The sequence below is a fragment of the Pezoporus wallicus genome, unplaced genomic scaffold (assembly GCF_028554395.1).
Source record: "Pezoporus wallicus isolate ANWC-B61680 ecotype Strahan unplaced genomic scaffold, APGP_CSIRO_Pwel_v1 contig_8783, whole genome shotgun sequence".
NCBI classification, from domain to species: domain Eukaryota; kingdom Metazoa; phylum Chordata; class Aves; order Psittaciformes; family Psittacidae; genus Pezoporus; species Pezoporus wallicus.
This window is the reverse complement of record NW_026638848.1, coordinates 253,195-268,307: the sequence shown is the minus strand read 5'-3', so window position 1 is coordinate 268,307 and position 15,113 is coordinate 253,195. Positions and strand designations below refer to the sequence as shown.

The following is a 15,113-nucleotide window of genomic DNA, read 5'->3' as shown; positions in this document are numbered from 1 at the left end:
GGGACGGGGACGGACACGGGACAGGGAAACAGCGCGGGCTCAGCTCGGGGGGGCCCCGCGGCCCGGCCCCGCCGCCAGGCGCCGCAGGAGGCGCAGCACGGCCCAGCCCTGGCGGGGGGCGGCCGGGGCCGAGGGGGGCGGCTCGGGGCTGGGGCCGAGCGGGAGCGCCCCAACAGCAGCACCGGCCGGGGGCAGCGGCGCGGGAACGGGCGGGTCCTGCTGGCGCGGGGCGGGCTCGGAGCCGCGGCGCGGGGGCTGCGGGGTGAGCGGGGCGCGGCGCGGGGCGCCGGTGTCGGGGGGCGCGGAGCAGGCGGCGATGGAGTGGCGCTTCCCGCGCTCCAGCTGCAGCCGCCGGCGCTGCGCCTGCTCCCGGCGGCCGTTGTCGCCCGCGGCCGCGCGCAGAGCGAGCGCGAAGCGGTGCAGGACGGAGCAGAGCGCCGGGAGCGCGCCCGCCGCCGCCTCCTCGCAGAAGAAGTCGAGCGTGGCGGCGGCCGCGCGCTGCTGCTGCTCCAGGGCGCGCCAGGCCGCGCGCAGCTCCTCCTCGGCCGCGCGCAGGAACGGCGCCGCCGCGCTCAGCCCGCGCGCCCCCGCGAGCCGCCCCGCGAGCCGCCGCAGCTCCCGCTCCACCTCGGCCGCGTCGATGCTGCGGGGGGAGGAGGGCTCCGGTCACCGCCTGCGCCGCAGCCCCGCGGGGCCGCTGCAGCGGGGCCGCCCCTCACCGCGAGGCCAGGCCCACGTGGCGCAGCTTGTCCGGGAAGTCCAGCAGGGTCCGGTCCATCCGGGCCGCTTCCTGCGGGGGAGGCCACAGCGTCACCGGGGGCCACAGCCCGCGGCCGCGTCCCTGCCGGAGTGAGCTGAACCGAGGCACACGAGGAGAGAGAGGAACACGCTTGGGGGGCACTGATGGTCTCCCAAAGGACCTGAGAGCAGCTCCAGTGCCTAAGGGGGCTACGGGAAACCTGGAGAGGGGCTTTGGACAAGGGCCTGTGGGGCCAGGCCAAGGGGAATGGCTTTAACCTGCCCCAGGGGAGACTGAGCTGAGCTCTTAGGCAGAAGCTCTTCCCTGGGAGGGTGCTGAGGCGCTGGCACAGGGTGCCCAGAGAAGCTGTGGCTGCCCCATCCCTGGCAGTGCTCAAGGCCAGGTTGGACACAGGGACTTGGAGCAAGCTGCTCTAGTGGAAGGGGTCCCTGCCTGTGGCAGGGGTTGGAGCTGGAGGGGCTTTAAGGTTCCTGCATCCCAAACCAGGCTGGGATTCCATGAGAAGGGGGCACAAGGGGCTGGGGTGATGGTGACTGGCAAGGACACCCCAGCACTGTTGCAGAAGGCTCAGCAGCATCTCCGCATGGGCAGAGATTGAAGAACTGTGCTGGACCTCAGCTGCTGGATAAACAACATCCTCCCCTGCACCGGGCAGCGCGTCCCACAGGAGCGACCTTGAGCAGGACATGGGCAAGAGCCACCAGGCTCCCACTAGGGGCCCATGGGGGGCTCCTCGCAGCTGCCACGTGCTCACCATGGCCACGAAGTGCAGCAGGTCCATGCCGGGCTCGTTGCCCTTGGTGTCGGGGAGCTTGAGCAGCGAGGCGAGGCGGAAGCCGGCGGCGCTGCCGGCGTAGCCCCCCTGGGTGCAGACAGGTGAGCGCAGCCCCTCACGGCAGCACCGGAGCAGCGCCCGCGCCCGCGCTCACCGCGTTCAGGTGGTTGCCGGCGCTCAGGATGAGGTGCAGGATGCGGTGCAGCTCCTCACACTCCATCAGCTCTATGGGGCAGCAGCCGGGGGGAGTGAGCAGCTGGGAGGGGGCGCAGCCCGTGCCCCGAAACCCCACGGGGCCGCTCACCGGCACCGGCGGCCGCCAGGGTCTGGATGGAGCCGCGGAGGGCGCGGAGCCGCGGGGAGAACTCCTCCTGCAGCACCAGCAGCTCCAGGCGCTGGGCGTAGCTGGCGGGGATGGGGGAACGAACACCCAGAGCGTGGGACCCCCCCCAGCTCATGGGAACCGCTAATGTGTGGGACCCCTCCAATGCATTGGAAACCACCCCAATTCATGGGAGCCCCCCCCAGTGTGTGGGACTCCCCTGATGAATGGGACCCCCTCTCCCCAGTGTGTATCCTCCCCAAAGTGACATCCCCCATCCCTCATCCCCCCAGTTTATGGCAACCCCCGGGTGTGTAGGGCCCTCTCCCCAGTGTGTGACCCCACCCCAATGTGTGGCACCAGCCCCCTCCGAAAGCAGTGGCCCCCACCCGTGTGGGACACCCCCCGTCCATGTGTCCCCCCGACCTGGGCACCCGGGTCAGCAGCACCATGAAGCGCTCGGGCTCGGGGAGCTGCCGGGGACTACCGAGGTGCGCTCCCAGCCGGGCGACCTGCGGGCGGGGAAGAGGCTCGGGGGGGGGGGGGTGCACCGGGAACCCCCGCCCCGCGCACCCCTGCGTACCCCGGCTCCCACCTCCGCGGCGCTGGGCAGCAGCCGGGACAGCTCCAGAAGCTTCTCTGCCCCATAGGGAGCCCCGACGCCCTCCTCGATGTCCCTCACTACCTGCTCGACGGGGCTGGGGGCACGTTGGGCACCGGTGACCCCCGGACCGGACCCGGGGGCGCGGGGGGGTCCCGGGTCCCCGCTCACCGCTTGAGCTGCTTGAGGAAGACGCCGAGGGCGAGGCTCCGCTTGTGCTCCAGCAGCGCGGCCTGGGGGGTGCGGAAGGGGGGGGGGGTCAGGGGGGGCTGCGGGAGGGGTCCCGCTGGGCGCAGGGTTTGGGTCTCACCGCGGGCGCCGGGCGCTGCCCCGGGGCGACCCCGCGGGGCTCCCGGAACAGCGCCCGGAGCCGGGGCAAGTCCAGCGGCGGGAGCGGCGCGGGCGGCGGGGCCCAGACCGAGCGGCGGCCACGCACCCGCCAGGCGGGGACCGGCTCCCAGTGCAGCGCCCGCAGCCGCGCACCCGGCGACAGCGCTGGGGGGGGCGGCGGCACCGGCGGCGGCACCGGCGGGGGCGGCGGCACCGGAGAGCCCATGGCCGGGACCGGGGAGCCCATGGCCGGGACGGGACAGCGGCACCTGTGGCTGCGGCGCTCCTCCCCCGGCCCCGCCCCGGGCAGCGGGTAACGGCGGAGGGCGCTGAGCCCGTCCCGTTCGCCCGCTCGGGGTTGGTCCCGGCCCCGCTGTAGGTTCTCCCCCCACAAAGGACACCCCGAACCCCGGTGTCCGCCGCTCACTCCCGGCCGGGCTAGGCCGGTCCCAGCGGCGCTGCAGGAGCAGGTACTGGAGCGGCAAATGCCGGTGGGAATGAACCAACCCCCCCCCCGAGGCAGGGCACCCCCTGCGCCCTGGGATGGGTTTAATCCTGACACCCACCCGGAGCCTAACCCAGCCCCGGAGCCTGACGGGTGCGGGAACTGAACCATCGGATCAGCTGCGCTGGGAAACAGCTTCAACATCATCCAGTGCAACCGCTCCCCAGCACTGCCGAGGCCACCCCTGACCCATGGCACCGAGGACCTCGGCTACTCTTATCCCGTGAGGCGGGGGAGCGAGCCCCGAGGGTGGATCTCGCTCCGGGGACAGCAGCAGGTGAGTTTGAGTGGGGCGGTGCAGCTGCCAGAGCGTAGCACAGGGGTTTAAAGGCTAGCTCGGGAAGGATGGAAACCAACTACGGAGGGGCGAAAGCTCGGTCTTGATTTTCAGCACGATCACAGACCGTGAACGCGGGGCCTCACGATCCTGCTGGCTTTTGGGGTTTGAAGCGGGAGGTGTCAGAAGTTACCACAGGGAAAAATGGCTTGTGGCGGCCAAGCGTTCATTGCGACGTCGCTTTTTGATCCTTCGATGTCAGCTCTTCCTATCATTGTGAAGCAGAATCCACCAAGCGTTGGGTTGTTCACCCACTAACAGGGAACGTGAGCTGGGTTTAGACCGTCGTGAGACAGGTTAGTTTTACCCTACTGATGTGTTGCTGCAATAGCAGTCGGGCTCAGTGCGAGAGGCGCCGCAGGGTCAGAGCCCTGGTGCCGCGCCTGGCCCGAGGCTGCAGCCTGCGGGCTGACGGCTGAACGCCTCCGAGCCAGAATCCGGCCCGCACGCAGCGGTACCGCGGCGCCGCCGCCGCCTCGCTGGGCTCAAGAGAGCCGCCCGCCCGCCTGGGGCGCGGTGGTCCCGGCGCGGAGCTCGGGACCGGAGGGGCGGGCGGGTGCGGAGCCGCCTCTCCCCTGCCGCGCCCCGCACGACCGCGGTGCGCCCGGCGCTCGATCCTCCGCAGGCGCCCTGCCTCTGGGCCGGGGTTTCGCAAGGAGCGGGGCAGCTCCCTCGCTGCGCTCCGCTGAGAACTCGCCCTCGGCACAAGCGGTTGCGTTTTCTTCCTGGGGGTTGGAGCTGGATGACCTCAAAATCCTTTCCAAACCAAACCGTTCTGATTCTACATGGGGTGTGAACCCTTGCAGGGCCGGTGCCTGCAGCCCTGCCCTGGGCAGCCTGTTCCAATGCCTGAGCACCCTTTGGGGCAGGAATTGTTCCTCAGCTCCATCTAAACCTGCCCTGGGGCAGCTTGAGGCCGTTTCCTCTTGTCCCATCCCTTGTTCCTTGGGAGCAGAGCCCAGCCCCTCCTGGCTCCATCCTCCTGTCAGGCACTTGTAGGCAGCCATCAGGTCCCCCCTGAGCCTTCTCTTCTCCATCTGAACCCCCAGGTCCCTCAGCCCTTCCCCACACTTGGGCTCCAGGCCCTGCACCAGCTCCGCTGCCCTTCTCTGGCCCCGCTCCAGCACCTCAATGTCCCTCTTGCAGTGAAGGGCCCAGAGCTGAACTCAGGATTCAAGGTGGGGCCTCACCAGTGCCCAGTGCAGGGGCACAATCCCTGCCCTGGCCCTGATCCAGGCCAGGATGCTGGGGGCTTCCTGGCTGCCTGGGCACAAGCTGCTCATGTTCAGCTCCATCAATCAGTATCCCCAGGCCCTTTTCCATGAGCAGTTTCCAGCCACTCTTCCCCATGCCTGGAGCATTGTACAGGGTGGTTGTGTCCCAGATGCAAGACCAGGCACTTTGCCTGTTGAACCTCATCCCATTGGTCTCATCCCATGGATCCAGACCCTCTGCGGTGCCTCCTCCCCTCCAGCAGCTCAATGCTCCCACCCAACTCGTGTCACCTGCGGGGACGGCGCGAAACGCTTCACAGAGCTTCAGTGGTGCCCCCGTTGTCCAGGGCCGGGCATGGCCAGGTCAGGACGGAGCAGCCCCGGTCACCGGCTGCCCGGAGCCAGGACCAACAACGGGCCCTTGTGCCGCGCTCCAGCCCCTGCGGTCGGGCGGGGGCAGTGCAGGATCCCCGACCCTGGGACCCCGTGTCCCTGGAACGCCGTCACTGGAGCCCCCCGCTCCCGTCCAGCCCCACTCGCTGCTCGGTACCGTTTATTCTGGATGTCACAGGCTGGGCCCGGGGCGGAGCGGATCAGCGGGAATCCCGAGCGGGGCTCACGGGAGAAAGTGCCCAAGTGCAGCCGGGAGAGCCCGGCCCGACGTGCCCGGCCTGGCCCCGGCGCTGCCGCCCCGGGACACCAGCACGGGGCCAAGGGGACACGAGTTACCTGTGTCCTGCGGGGGGGGACACGTGTGTGTGGGTGTATGTCCTGCAGGGGGGACGTGTGTGTCATATGTGTGTATGTCCTGCGGGGGGGACATGTGTGTCATGTGTGTGTCATGTGTGTGTCTGTCCTGCGGGGGGGACATGTGTCTCATGTGTGTGTCCTGCGGGGAGGGGACACGTGTGTGTTGTATGTGTGTGTGGTCCTGTGGGGGGAAACATGCGTGTCACATGTGTGTGTGTCCTGCAGGGAGGGGACATACGTGTTTCTGTGTGTCCTGTGGTGAGAGGAGACGTGTCTGTGTGTCGTGCAGAGGGGACATGCTTGTTTCTATGTGTCCTGCTGAAGGGACGCGCGTTCCTGTGCGTCCTATGGGAAGGGGGACACACACACGTCAGAGTCCTGCAGAAGGGACATGCGTGTGTGTGTGTTCTGTGGGGAGGGGACATACGTGTTTCTGCATGTCCTGTGGGAGGGGACATGCGTGTCAGTGTGTTCTGCTGAGGGGTGTGTGCGTGTGTCCTGTGACAAGGGGACACGCATGTTTCTGTGGGTCCTTCAGAGCCTGGGTGCCCCCAGAGCAGCCACCAGTGCCTGGGGGGAGGTCAGGGGCACCCCACAGGCTGGGGGGGGGGCAGGGGCCTGGCCTGGGGTCCCACAGGGCTCACCCAGGGGAACTAGGGGTGATCCTGGAGCCCCCCCAGCACCACTACTCCCTGGACCCTGACACGCCTGCACCGGGCAGGGGGGACCGTGGGGGTTTGGGGTGTCCCGGCTGTGGCGGGGGTCCCTGGGCTGGGGGGGGGTCCCTGGGCCGGGGGCACAGCGGCTCCTGGGGCCCCATCCCGATCTGTGTCCATGCTCACTGCTCCTCCAGCCACGATGGCTTCTCGGTGCCCGGTGGCTTGAGCTTGATGTTGAACTGCCTGAGCGTCTGCTCCAGCTGCTGCTGGTTGCCCGCGAAGTAGGCGGAGATGGCGTTGTGGAAGAGCAGGAGCTGCTTGTGCATCACCTTCACCTGCGGCACCGCCGGGGGGGACCGCGGTCACTGCAGGCACCCGCCAGTGGCACCCGAGAGCGCAGCTCCCAAAGGGTGACCCCCCCAAAACAGCCACTCAAAAAGAGGAAGCCTCAAAAGGGCGGAACCCCAGTGGCTGCACCCAAACAGAAGTGCCCCAAAAAGGCCCCCAAATGGCAATTCCAGAAGGAGCCCCAAAAAGCTGACCCTAAAAGGAGCCCCCGAATGGCAGCTCCAAAGCACAGAACCTAAAAGAAGACCCCCAAAACTGTCCCCAAAAGGCAGCTACCAAAAGGAGACCCTCAAAAAGCCATCCCCCAGCAGGCAGCCCCCCAAGAGCCATCTCCCAAAAGGCAGCAGCAAACGGCAGCCCCAACCAAAGACCCCTTCAAAGGCAGCCCCAAAAGGTGACTCCCAAATGCGGCCCCAAAACACAGCCTCCAAAAAAAATTCCACCAAAAGTGGCCCAGAAAAAACAGACCCCCAAAGGCCCCCCCGAAGCCGTGGTGAGGCCCCCACCTTGTTCTCCTCCAGGAACTTGAGCTTGATGGCCACGTCCGCCCGCAGCTTCTCGTACTTGTCCTTGTGGCTCTGGAAGTGGCTCTGGGCTGCGTCCAGGCGGCTCAAGGTGCCGGCATCCCGCGGGCCCATGCTCAGCTCCTCCAGGTCCGTGCGGTACGCGTCGTACTCCAGCCTGCACGGAGGGAGGCTCAGAGGCATGCTGTGACCCTCAGCTGCCCCACGGCACCTCACAGCACTGTGGCTACGTCCTACCTGGCTGTCTCATACTGCTTGACCGTCATGAGCGTGTCCTCCATGGTCTTGTTGACCAGTGTGTTGATGCTGGAGACGAAGAAGTTGACGGCACCCAGCAGCGTCTCCCCGTTCTTGCAGAGCAGCTTCTGTGTCTCCGCATTATACCCAAACTCCTCCTGCAGGACAGGATACATGGGGCCGGGATGGCACGAACCAGGATCTGAGAGCCCAGAATCAGCTCATGGATAACCGAGCACAGCTCATGGATAACACCACTGTCCTCCACGTCCTCATGCACCCAGGGTGCTCCATGGGACCTGCAGCTCATGGGGACCCGCAGCTCACGGGGACTCAGCGCAGTGGAGAGCACAGCAGATGTGGTGCAGGGGGATGCGGCTCAAGGGATGCAGCGCAGGGGAATGGAGGCAGCGCAGGGGATGCAGAGCAGGGAACGTGGCTGAGGTCTGGTCAGGTACCTGGAGCTCTGGTGACTTCTGGCTGAGGTCGGCGAAGGCGTCCCCCAGCGCGTGCTGCGTCTGCACCAGGCTGTAGAAGTGGGAAGTGAGGGCCCGCGCCAGCTGCAGAACGCTCTCGTACTTGCGCTTGGTCTCCCGCAGCAGCTCGATCTGCGTCTCCAGCTCCAGGTCCACCGTGCGGGAGCCGCGGCCGAACCGCTCCGAGATGAGCTGCTTCGTGCACTGCAGGAGGAGCAAGGTTGGACGGGGGCGAAGTCCTGCCCCAGTGCAACCTCCTGCACCCCTGGAGGTATGGAATCAACCAGGCTGGGAAAGAGCTTCAACATCATCCAGTGCAACCGCTCCCCAGCACTGCCAAGGCCACCACTGCCCCATGGCACTGGGGCCTCGTCTCCATGGGGTGTGAAACCTTGCAGGGCCGGTGCCTGCAGCCCTGCCCTGGGCAGCCTGTTCCAATGCCTGAGCACCCTCTGGGGCAGGAATTGTTCCTCAGCTCCATCTAAACCTGCCCTGGGGCAGCTTGAGGCCGTTTCCTCTTGTCCCCTCCCTTGTTCCTTGGGAGCAGAGCCCAGCCCCTCCTGGCTCCATCCTCCTGTCAGGCACTTGTAGGGAGCGATCAGGTCCCCCCTGAGCCTTCTCCACACTGAACCCCCCAGGTCCCTCAGCCCTTCCCCATCACACTTGGGCTCCAGGCCCTGCACCAGCTCCAGTGCCTTTCTCTGGCCCTGCTGCCGCACTGGTGCTGATCCAGGCCAGGATGCTGGGGGCTTCCTGGCTGCCTGGGCACAAGCTGCTCATGTTCAGCTCCATCAATCAGCACCCCCAGGTCCTTTCCCTGAGCAGTTTCCACCCACTCTTCCGCACGCCTGGAGCATTGTATGGGGTGGCTGTGGTCCAAAGTGCAGGACCAGCACTTTGCCTGTGGAGCCTCATCCCTTTGGCTACATCCCAGCCTACCCTGGCCACGTCTTTCCAGAGCCCTCACCTTGTACGTGTTGATCCCCCACTTCTTGACAATGTCAAACTTCTCCACAGCGATGCCGCGCACGATCTCCTCCCCTCCACCCGCAGGGCTGGGATGCGCCTGGTGCAGCCCTGAGCCTGCGACAGAGACAACTCCGCATGCACTGGGTCTCCAGAAGCAGAGTCCTCGTGGGGCAGCAGCACCCCCTGCCCGCTCCAGCCCCGCTCCCATCATGACCAAGCACGGGACCTGCTCCTCTGAGCCCTGTCACGAGGTTTCATGCAGGGAACAGCCTCTGCTCCAGCCCCCCTGGTCCCGGTGCTCCCCCGAGCATCATCCTGCCCATCCTCATCCTCACTGGGGCAGAACGGGAAGGCCTCACATGGGCTCCTCCCTGCCCAGGTCGCACCTCGTCGCCACAGCAGCAGCCTCAGCCCCGGCACCAGGACCCGGAGCCACAGCAGCACCATCACCCAGGACTGCCCGGCAGCGCCCGGCCGCGGTACCTGCAGCCTGGTCGGGGTCGGCCATCCTGCGGGCAGCGGCCGCGCTGGGGCACACGCTGGATGCTCCTCGGGCTGCGTGAGGCTGGACAAGACAGCCTGGAACGGAGTGGCCAGCAGGCGGGAGCACAGCACGGTGTGGGGATGGGCAGGGAGGGGGAGAGGGCAGGGATGGGCACAGAGCAGGGACAGGGGCGGGCAGGGTGGGGGACAGGGCAGCAGCAGGGAGAGCAACAGAAGCAATGAGTGTGACGTGAACTCGGACATGGCTGCAGGCTGCACTGAGTCCCAGGCAGTGTCACTGCACCCAGTGAGCCGAGCACCAGATGGGCCGGGAGTGATGGAGACACAGGGACAGTGACCACGACACACGGTGACACAGGGACAGTGACCATGGGGATGGTGACCAGGGCACACAGGGACCATGGCACAGCCCGGCAGCACCACAGACTCACTGAGCCACAGCAGCACCTGGCACTGCACCTATGGTGCAGGGTCTGCAAAGCATCAGAGCTGTGGCACATCTGCCTGCACATCTCATCACATCCCAGCCTGGTTTGGGTTGGAAGAGACCTCAAAGCTCCTCCAGTTCCAACCCCTGCCACGGGCAGGGACACCTTCCACTGGAGCAGCTTGCTCCAAGCCCCTGTGTCCAACCTGGCCTTGAGCACTGCCAGGGATGGGGCAGCCACAGCTTCTCTGGGCACCCTGTGCCAGCGCCTCAGCACCCTCACAGGGAAGAGCTTCCTCCTTACATTTAACCTGAACTTCCTGCCTCTGTGTCTTGCAGGCAGGACACCTGCAGCCTCGCTGCGGAGCACCCACAACCAATCCTGAGCAAAGAGAAGAGGGAATAAGCGGAGAGTGGAGAGAATGAGCCTCGGAGCCATGGAGAAGCCAATCACAGTTTTCTGGTCCCATCACAGTCACCAGTGCAGCTCCAGAGCCCCTCATCCACCCAGGGATGGAGAGGATACACCCGACCCTTCCACAACACAGAAGGAAGGATCTGAGGACCCAGCCACAGCACCACCAGCTGCAGCCCAGGGTGCTCCTGGCCGGCAGCAGAACAAAGACCCGGCAGGGAGTAAGGAGCAGGAGCCGCCATCCCGGCATGGAGAGGTTGTACAGAGGCAGAACCACGCGGTGGGACACGCTGCCGAGCCCATCTTCCTGTGATGGGACCTCTCCTTCCCACCCTCCCTGGCAGCAGCCCCGGCCCCTCGGTACCTTTCATGGTGCTGGTGGGGATGATGCCCTCGGCTGTGCCCCCGTAGCCGCCCGACACGATGCTGGTCTCATTGAGGTTGGGCCCTGACACCATCACCTGCTGCAGGTCCTGGAGCAAAGGCAGGAGGTGAGGGAGAGCACAGAACACACGGGGGATCCAGCAATCCCAGCAAGCCCAGCACATCTCAGCCCTGAACCTGCTCCAGGCCGTCGTCCTCGGGCAGGCTGCCCGTGTCCCCGTTGCTGCTGATGGGGATTTCCATGGTGGCCGCTTTGCTCATGATCCCGTCTGACATTCTTAGGGCCTGCAGGGACACAAAGATGGAGATTAGGAGCAGGTCCAGATGGAGGCAACCTCCCCATGGTGCAGGGCAGGACCCACCAGGGCAGCTCCTGGTGCACCAAGGAGCCCCCACAGGGGCTTCTGCAGCCAATGCCCAGCACTGCAGTCCCTTGGGATAGAGCCACAGCCTGGTTTGAGTTGAAGGGACCTTAAAGCTCCTCCAGCTCCAACCCCTGCCAGGGACATCTCACATTGGAGCAGCTTGCTCCAAGCCCCTGTGTCCAACCTGGCCTTGAGCACTGACAGGGATGGGGCAGCCACAGCTTCTCTGGGCACCCTGTGCCAGCGCCTCAGCACCCTCCCAGGGAAGAGCTTCTGCCTAAGAGCTCAGCTCAGTCTCCCCTCGGGCAGGTTAAAGCCATTCCCCTTGTCCTGTCCCTACATCCCTTGTCCCAAGCCCCTCTCCACCTTTCCTGCAGCCCCTTCAGGCACTGGAGCTGCTCTCAGGTCTCCCCTTCAGGAGCCTTCTCTCCTCCAGGCTGCCCCAGCCCAGCTCTCTCAGCCTGGCTCCAGAGCAGAGCTGCTCCAGCCCTCGCAGCAGCTCCGTGCCCTCCTCTGGCCTCGCTCCAGCACCTCCAGGACCCGGGGTCCCGGCTGCAGCCTCCGGAGCCGCCCCTCCCGGAGCGCTCCAAGTCCGGGCTCCCCCCGCCCCGCGCTGCCGCCGGCGATGGAGCTGTCCCGGGTCAGGGCTGGCGCCGGGCCCGGCGGATCTAAGCCCAGAGCCACGTCCGCAGCCGGGCTCCGGGGGGGCAGCGGGGCCGCGCAGTGCCCGGACCGGTCCGGCCGCATTCCAGAGCTCCCGCAGGGCCGCCCCGCCCGCTCCGGTACCCGCTGGGCCGGGGGCACGGCCGAGGGACACCGCGGGGCGGCCCCATCGCTCCGAGGCAGCCGCCGGTGCCCCCCCGCTGCCGGCCCCATCGCTCTGCGCTGCAGGTGCCCCCCGCTGCCGGCCCCGCCGCACCGCCCTGCTCAGGCCGCGCTCCGCGGCCGGATCCCCACCGGCCCGTTCCTGCCCCGGATGGAAGCGGGGCCCGGTGCTTCCCCCCCGCAGGCACCGCTGCGGCGCCGGGCTGCGGTACCGGTGCCCGTGCCCCGCCCGTGCCCCTCCTGCCCCCGTGCCCGGTTCCCCCCCCACCTTCTCGGCCGCGGCCGCCGCCGCTCCGCTCGCCGGGACACGCCGGACGTTGCGTCACGGGCGGCGGAGGCCGCCGGGAGCCGGGCCGGAGGTGACGCCGGGCGGAAGCGGGGCTGGGAGCGGGCCATGGAGGCGGTGGCGGAGGAGCAGCGGCAGCAGCTGCGCAGCGTGAGGGGGGCAGCGGGGTGCTGGGGGTGGTGCGGGGCCGCAGGGGTGATGTCCCGGTGCTTTACCGGGGGGGTGGTGATGTCCCGGTGCTTTACCGGAGGGGTGGTGATGTCCCGGTGCCTTACCGGGGGGGTGGTGATGTCCCGGTGCCTTACCGGAGGGGTGGTGATGTCCCGGTGCCTTACCGGGGGGGTGGTGATGTCCCGGTGCCTTACCGGAGGGGTGGTGATGTCCCGGTGCCTTATCGGGGGGGTGGTGATGTCCCGGTGCCTTACCGGAGGGGTGGTGATGTCCCGGTGCCTTATCGGGGGGGTGGTGATGTCCCGGTGCCTTACCGGAGGGGTGGTGATGTCCCGGTGCCTTACCGGAGGGGTGGTGATGTCCCGGTGCCTTACCGGGGGGGTGGTGATGTCCCGGTGCCTTACCGGGGGGGTGGTGATGTCCCGGTGCCTTACCGGGGGGGGTGGTGATGTCCCATTGCCGGTACCGGGGGGGGTGGTGATGTCCCGTTGCCGGTACCGGGGGGGGTGGTGATGTCCCGGTGCCTTACCGGGGGGAGTGGTGATGTCCCGGTGCCGGTACCGGAGGGGTGGTGATGTCCCGGTGCCTTACCGGGGGGGGGTGGTGATGTCCCGGTGCCTTACCGGGGGGCGTGGTGATGTCCCGGTGCCGGTACCGGAGGGGTGGTGATGTCCCGGTGCCTTACCGGGGGGGGGGTGATGTCCCGGTGCCTTACCGGGGGGAGTGGGGTGGTGATGGTGATGTCCCGGTGCCTTACCGGGGGGGTGGTGATGTCCCGGTGCCTTACCGGGGGGGGGGTGGTGATGTCCCGGTGCCTTACCGGGGGGAGTGGTGATGTGCCGGTACCGGAGGGGTGGTGATGTCCCGGTGCCGGTACCGGAGGGGTGGTGATGTCCCGGTGCCGCGGTGGGTGATGTCTCCGTGCCGGGGCCGGTTGTTGCAGCTGCGGGACTTCCTGCTGGTGTACAACCGCATGACTGAGCTCTGCTTCCGGCGCTGTGTCTGTAACCTCAACTACCGGCTGCTCACCGGGCGCGAGGTGCGGCGGGATCCGGGATCCCCGGGCGCGGTGCCCGGGCCCTGTTCCCGGTCCTGCGTCCCGGATCCCCTCGTTCCCCGTCCCCTCATTCCTTTACCCCGGTCCTCGAGGCTGCTCCTGATCCGTGTTCCCCTGCTCCTTCATTCACTCTGTCTTCATCCTCTGGTCCCAGGTCCCCGATCCTTCATTCCCTGATCCTCGTTCCCATGGTCCCCTGGTCCTGAGCCCTTGGTCCTTGATGCTGGATACCCCGGTCCTGGATGCCCTGGTCCCCTGTTCCTCCATCCCTGATCCCTTGGTTCTTGATTCCCGGATCCCCTGGTTCTGGTTCCCCTCTTGTTCCTCAACTTGCTGTTCTCGGGTCACCATCCTGCAGGAATCCTGCCTCGACAGCTGTGCCTCCAAGCTGGTGCACTCCAACCACCGCCTCATGCGCTCCTACGTGGCGCTGATGCCGGGCATCCTGCAGCGCCGCGCGGCCGATTCAGCATCCCAAGACCCGGCACTTCCTGCAGCCCCCCCCGACCCCCCAGCGGCTCCCAGAACGGGCACGTAGCAGGTGGGTGGCCCCAGGATGGATCCAGCACCGGGATGGATCCAGGCCTGGCACTGGGCTGAGCCTGCCCACACTGAGCCGGAGCTCATGCTGCTCCGGACCTGGCCATGCGGGTCTGCAGCCTCCATCAGGATTGGGAGCCTCCATCATTATCAGGAGCCTCCATCGGGATCAGGAATCTCTCAGCAGCTGCCAGGAGTGTCCAGTGGCAGCGGGAAGGGGACGGCAGCGCCGGTGCCTCCAGTGGGGGATTCCCACCCAGACTTGGTGCTGGTGGCTCCGCGCTGGGCTCTGGCTCCAGCCCCAGGCCTTGGATTCTCAGGAGTGTTTTCCTCGTGCTAATAAAGAGTCTCATCCCCAATGTCCTGCTGCTGATGTGTCAACAGGGCCCCGCTGCTGCTTCCCGGCCCCGCTGCTGCTTCCTGGCCCTGCTTCCCAGCTCTGCTCCAGCCCCAGCACAGGAGCAGCCCGTAGGGAGCCGGCGGTAGGGGACGGTCCCTGGGTGCAGCCACCCCCGGTGTCACGGGCGCTGCAGCTGCTGAACAGCCTGGCCTGGCCTGTCAGCACCCAGCTCTGTCCCACTGCAGCCCCAGGGGGGCTCTGCTGGGGGTGCTGCAGGAGGAGTCCCTGTGCTGTGGGTCCTGGAGCTGGCGCTGCCTCGGGGTACAGCCACCAGCGGTGGGATTGAGGGGCTTCAGGAGCCCTGTGTGCCCTGGGAGCAGGAGGGGAGGGAAGGGAAGGGAAGTGGTGTCCCTCAGGAATTGGTGTTGGACCCAAAGTCGTTCAATGTCTTTGCCGATGACACCAAGCTGTGTGGTTCGGTTGATACACTGGAGGGAAGGAATGCCATCCAGAGGGACCTGGACACACTTGAGAGGTGGGCTGATGCCAACCTCATGTAGTTTAACCGTGCCAAGTGCAAGGTCCTACACCTGGGTCGGAGCAATCCCAGGCACAGCTACAGGTTGGGCAGAGAAGAGATTCAGAGCAGCCCTGCGGAGAAGGACTTGGGGGTGTTGGTTGATGAGAAAATGAACATGAGCTGACTTCAGTGTGCGCTTGCAGCCCAGATAAGCAACCGTATCCTGGGCTGCATCCAAAGGAGCATGACCAGCAGGTCAAAGGAGGTGATCCTGCCCCTCTGCTCTGCTCTTGTGGGACCTCACCTGGAGCATTGTGTGCAGTTCTGGTGTCCTCAACATAAAAAGGACATGGAACTGTTGGAACAAGTCCAGAGGAAGCCACGAGGATGATCAGGGACTGGAGAACCTCCCATTTGGAGACAGGCTGAGAAAGTTGGGGCTGTTCAGCCTGGAGAAGAGAAGCTGTGTGGA

At 66.8% G+C, this 15,113-nt stretch overlaps 3 protein-coding genes across 5 annotated transcripts; 1 reads left to right on the top strand and 2 right to left on the bottom strand.

The window, feature by feature from the left end:
- Positions 1-39: 39 nt before the first annotated feature.
- On the bottom strand, positions 40-3,014 carry LOC130600952 (FH2 domain-containing protein 1-like). Its single transcript, XM_057412658.1, has 9 exons — positions 2,769-3,014; positions 2,630-2,691; positions 2,453-2,555; positions 2,284-2,369; positions 1,840-1,940; positions 1,690-1,760; positions 1,515-1,622; positions 720-790; positions 40-643 (listed from the first exon to the last, which is right to left on the bottom strand). Exons 1-9 carry the CDS (start codon positions 3,012-3,014, stop codon positions 40-42), a joined length of 1,452 nt encoding a protein of 483 aa, XP_057268641.1.
- A 3,343-nt stretch (positions 3,015-6,357) lies between these two features.
- ARFIP2 (ADP ribosylation factor interacting protein 2) lies at positions 6,358-12,085 on the bottom strand. 3 transcript variants are annotated; one of them, XM_057412662.1, is made up of 9 exons: positions 11,996-12,085; positions 10,715-10,822; positions 10,518-10,626; positions 9,291-9,386; positions 8,806-8,921; positions 7,821-8,042; positions 7,363-7,520; positions 7,108-7,282; positions 6,358-6,588 (listed from the first exon to the last, which is right to left on the bottom strand). In XM_057412662.1, the coding sequence occupies exons 2-9, from the start codon at positions 10,811-10,813 to the stop codon at positions 6,433-6,435; spliced, it is 1,131 nt and encodes a 376-aa protein (XP_057268645.1). In that variant the 5' UTR covers positions 10,814-10,822; positions 11,996-12,085; the 3' UTR covers positions 6,358-6,432. The 3 variants fall into 3 exon arrangements, with proteins under 3 accessions (XP_057268645.1, XP_057268646.1, XP_057268647.1); XM_057412663.1 differs by lacking the exon at positions 9,291-9,386; XM_057412664.1 differs by lacking the exons at positions 10,715-10,822; positions 11,996-12,085 and having other exon boundaries at positions 9,291-9,372; positions 10,518-10,624.
- TIMM10B (translocase of inner mitochondrial membrane 10B) lies at positions 12,021-14,140 on the top strand. The gene is made up of 4 exons (XM_057412665.1): positions 12,021-12,163; positions 13,128-13,223; positions 13,600-13,782; positions 13,911-14,140. The coding sequence occupies exons 1-3, from the start codon at positions 12,122-12,124 to the stop codon at positions 13,777-13,779; spliced, it is 318 nt and encodes a 105-aa protein (XP_057268648.1). The 5' UTR covers positions 12,021-12,121; the 3' UTR covers positions 13,780-13,782; positions 13,911-14,140.
- Positions 14,141-15,113: the final 973 nt, after the last annotated feature.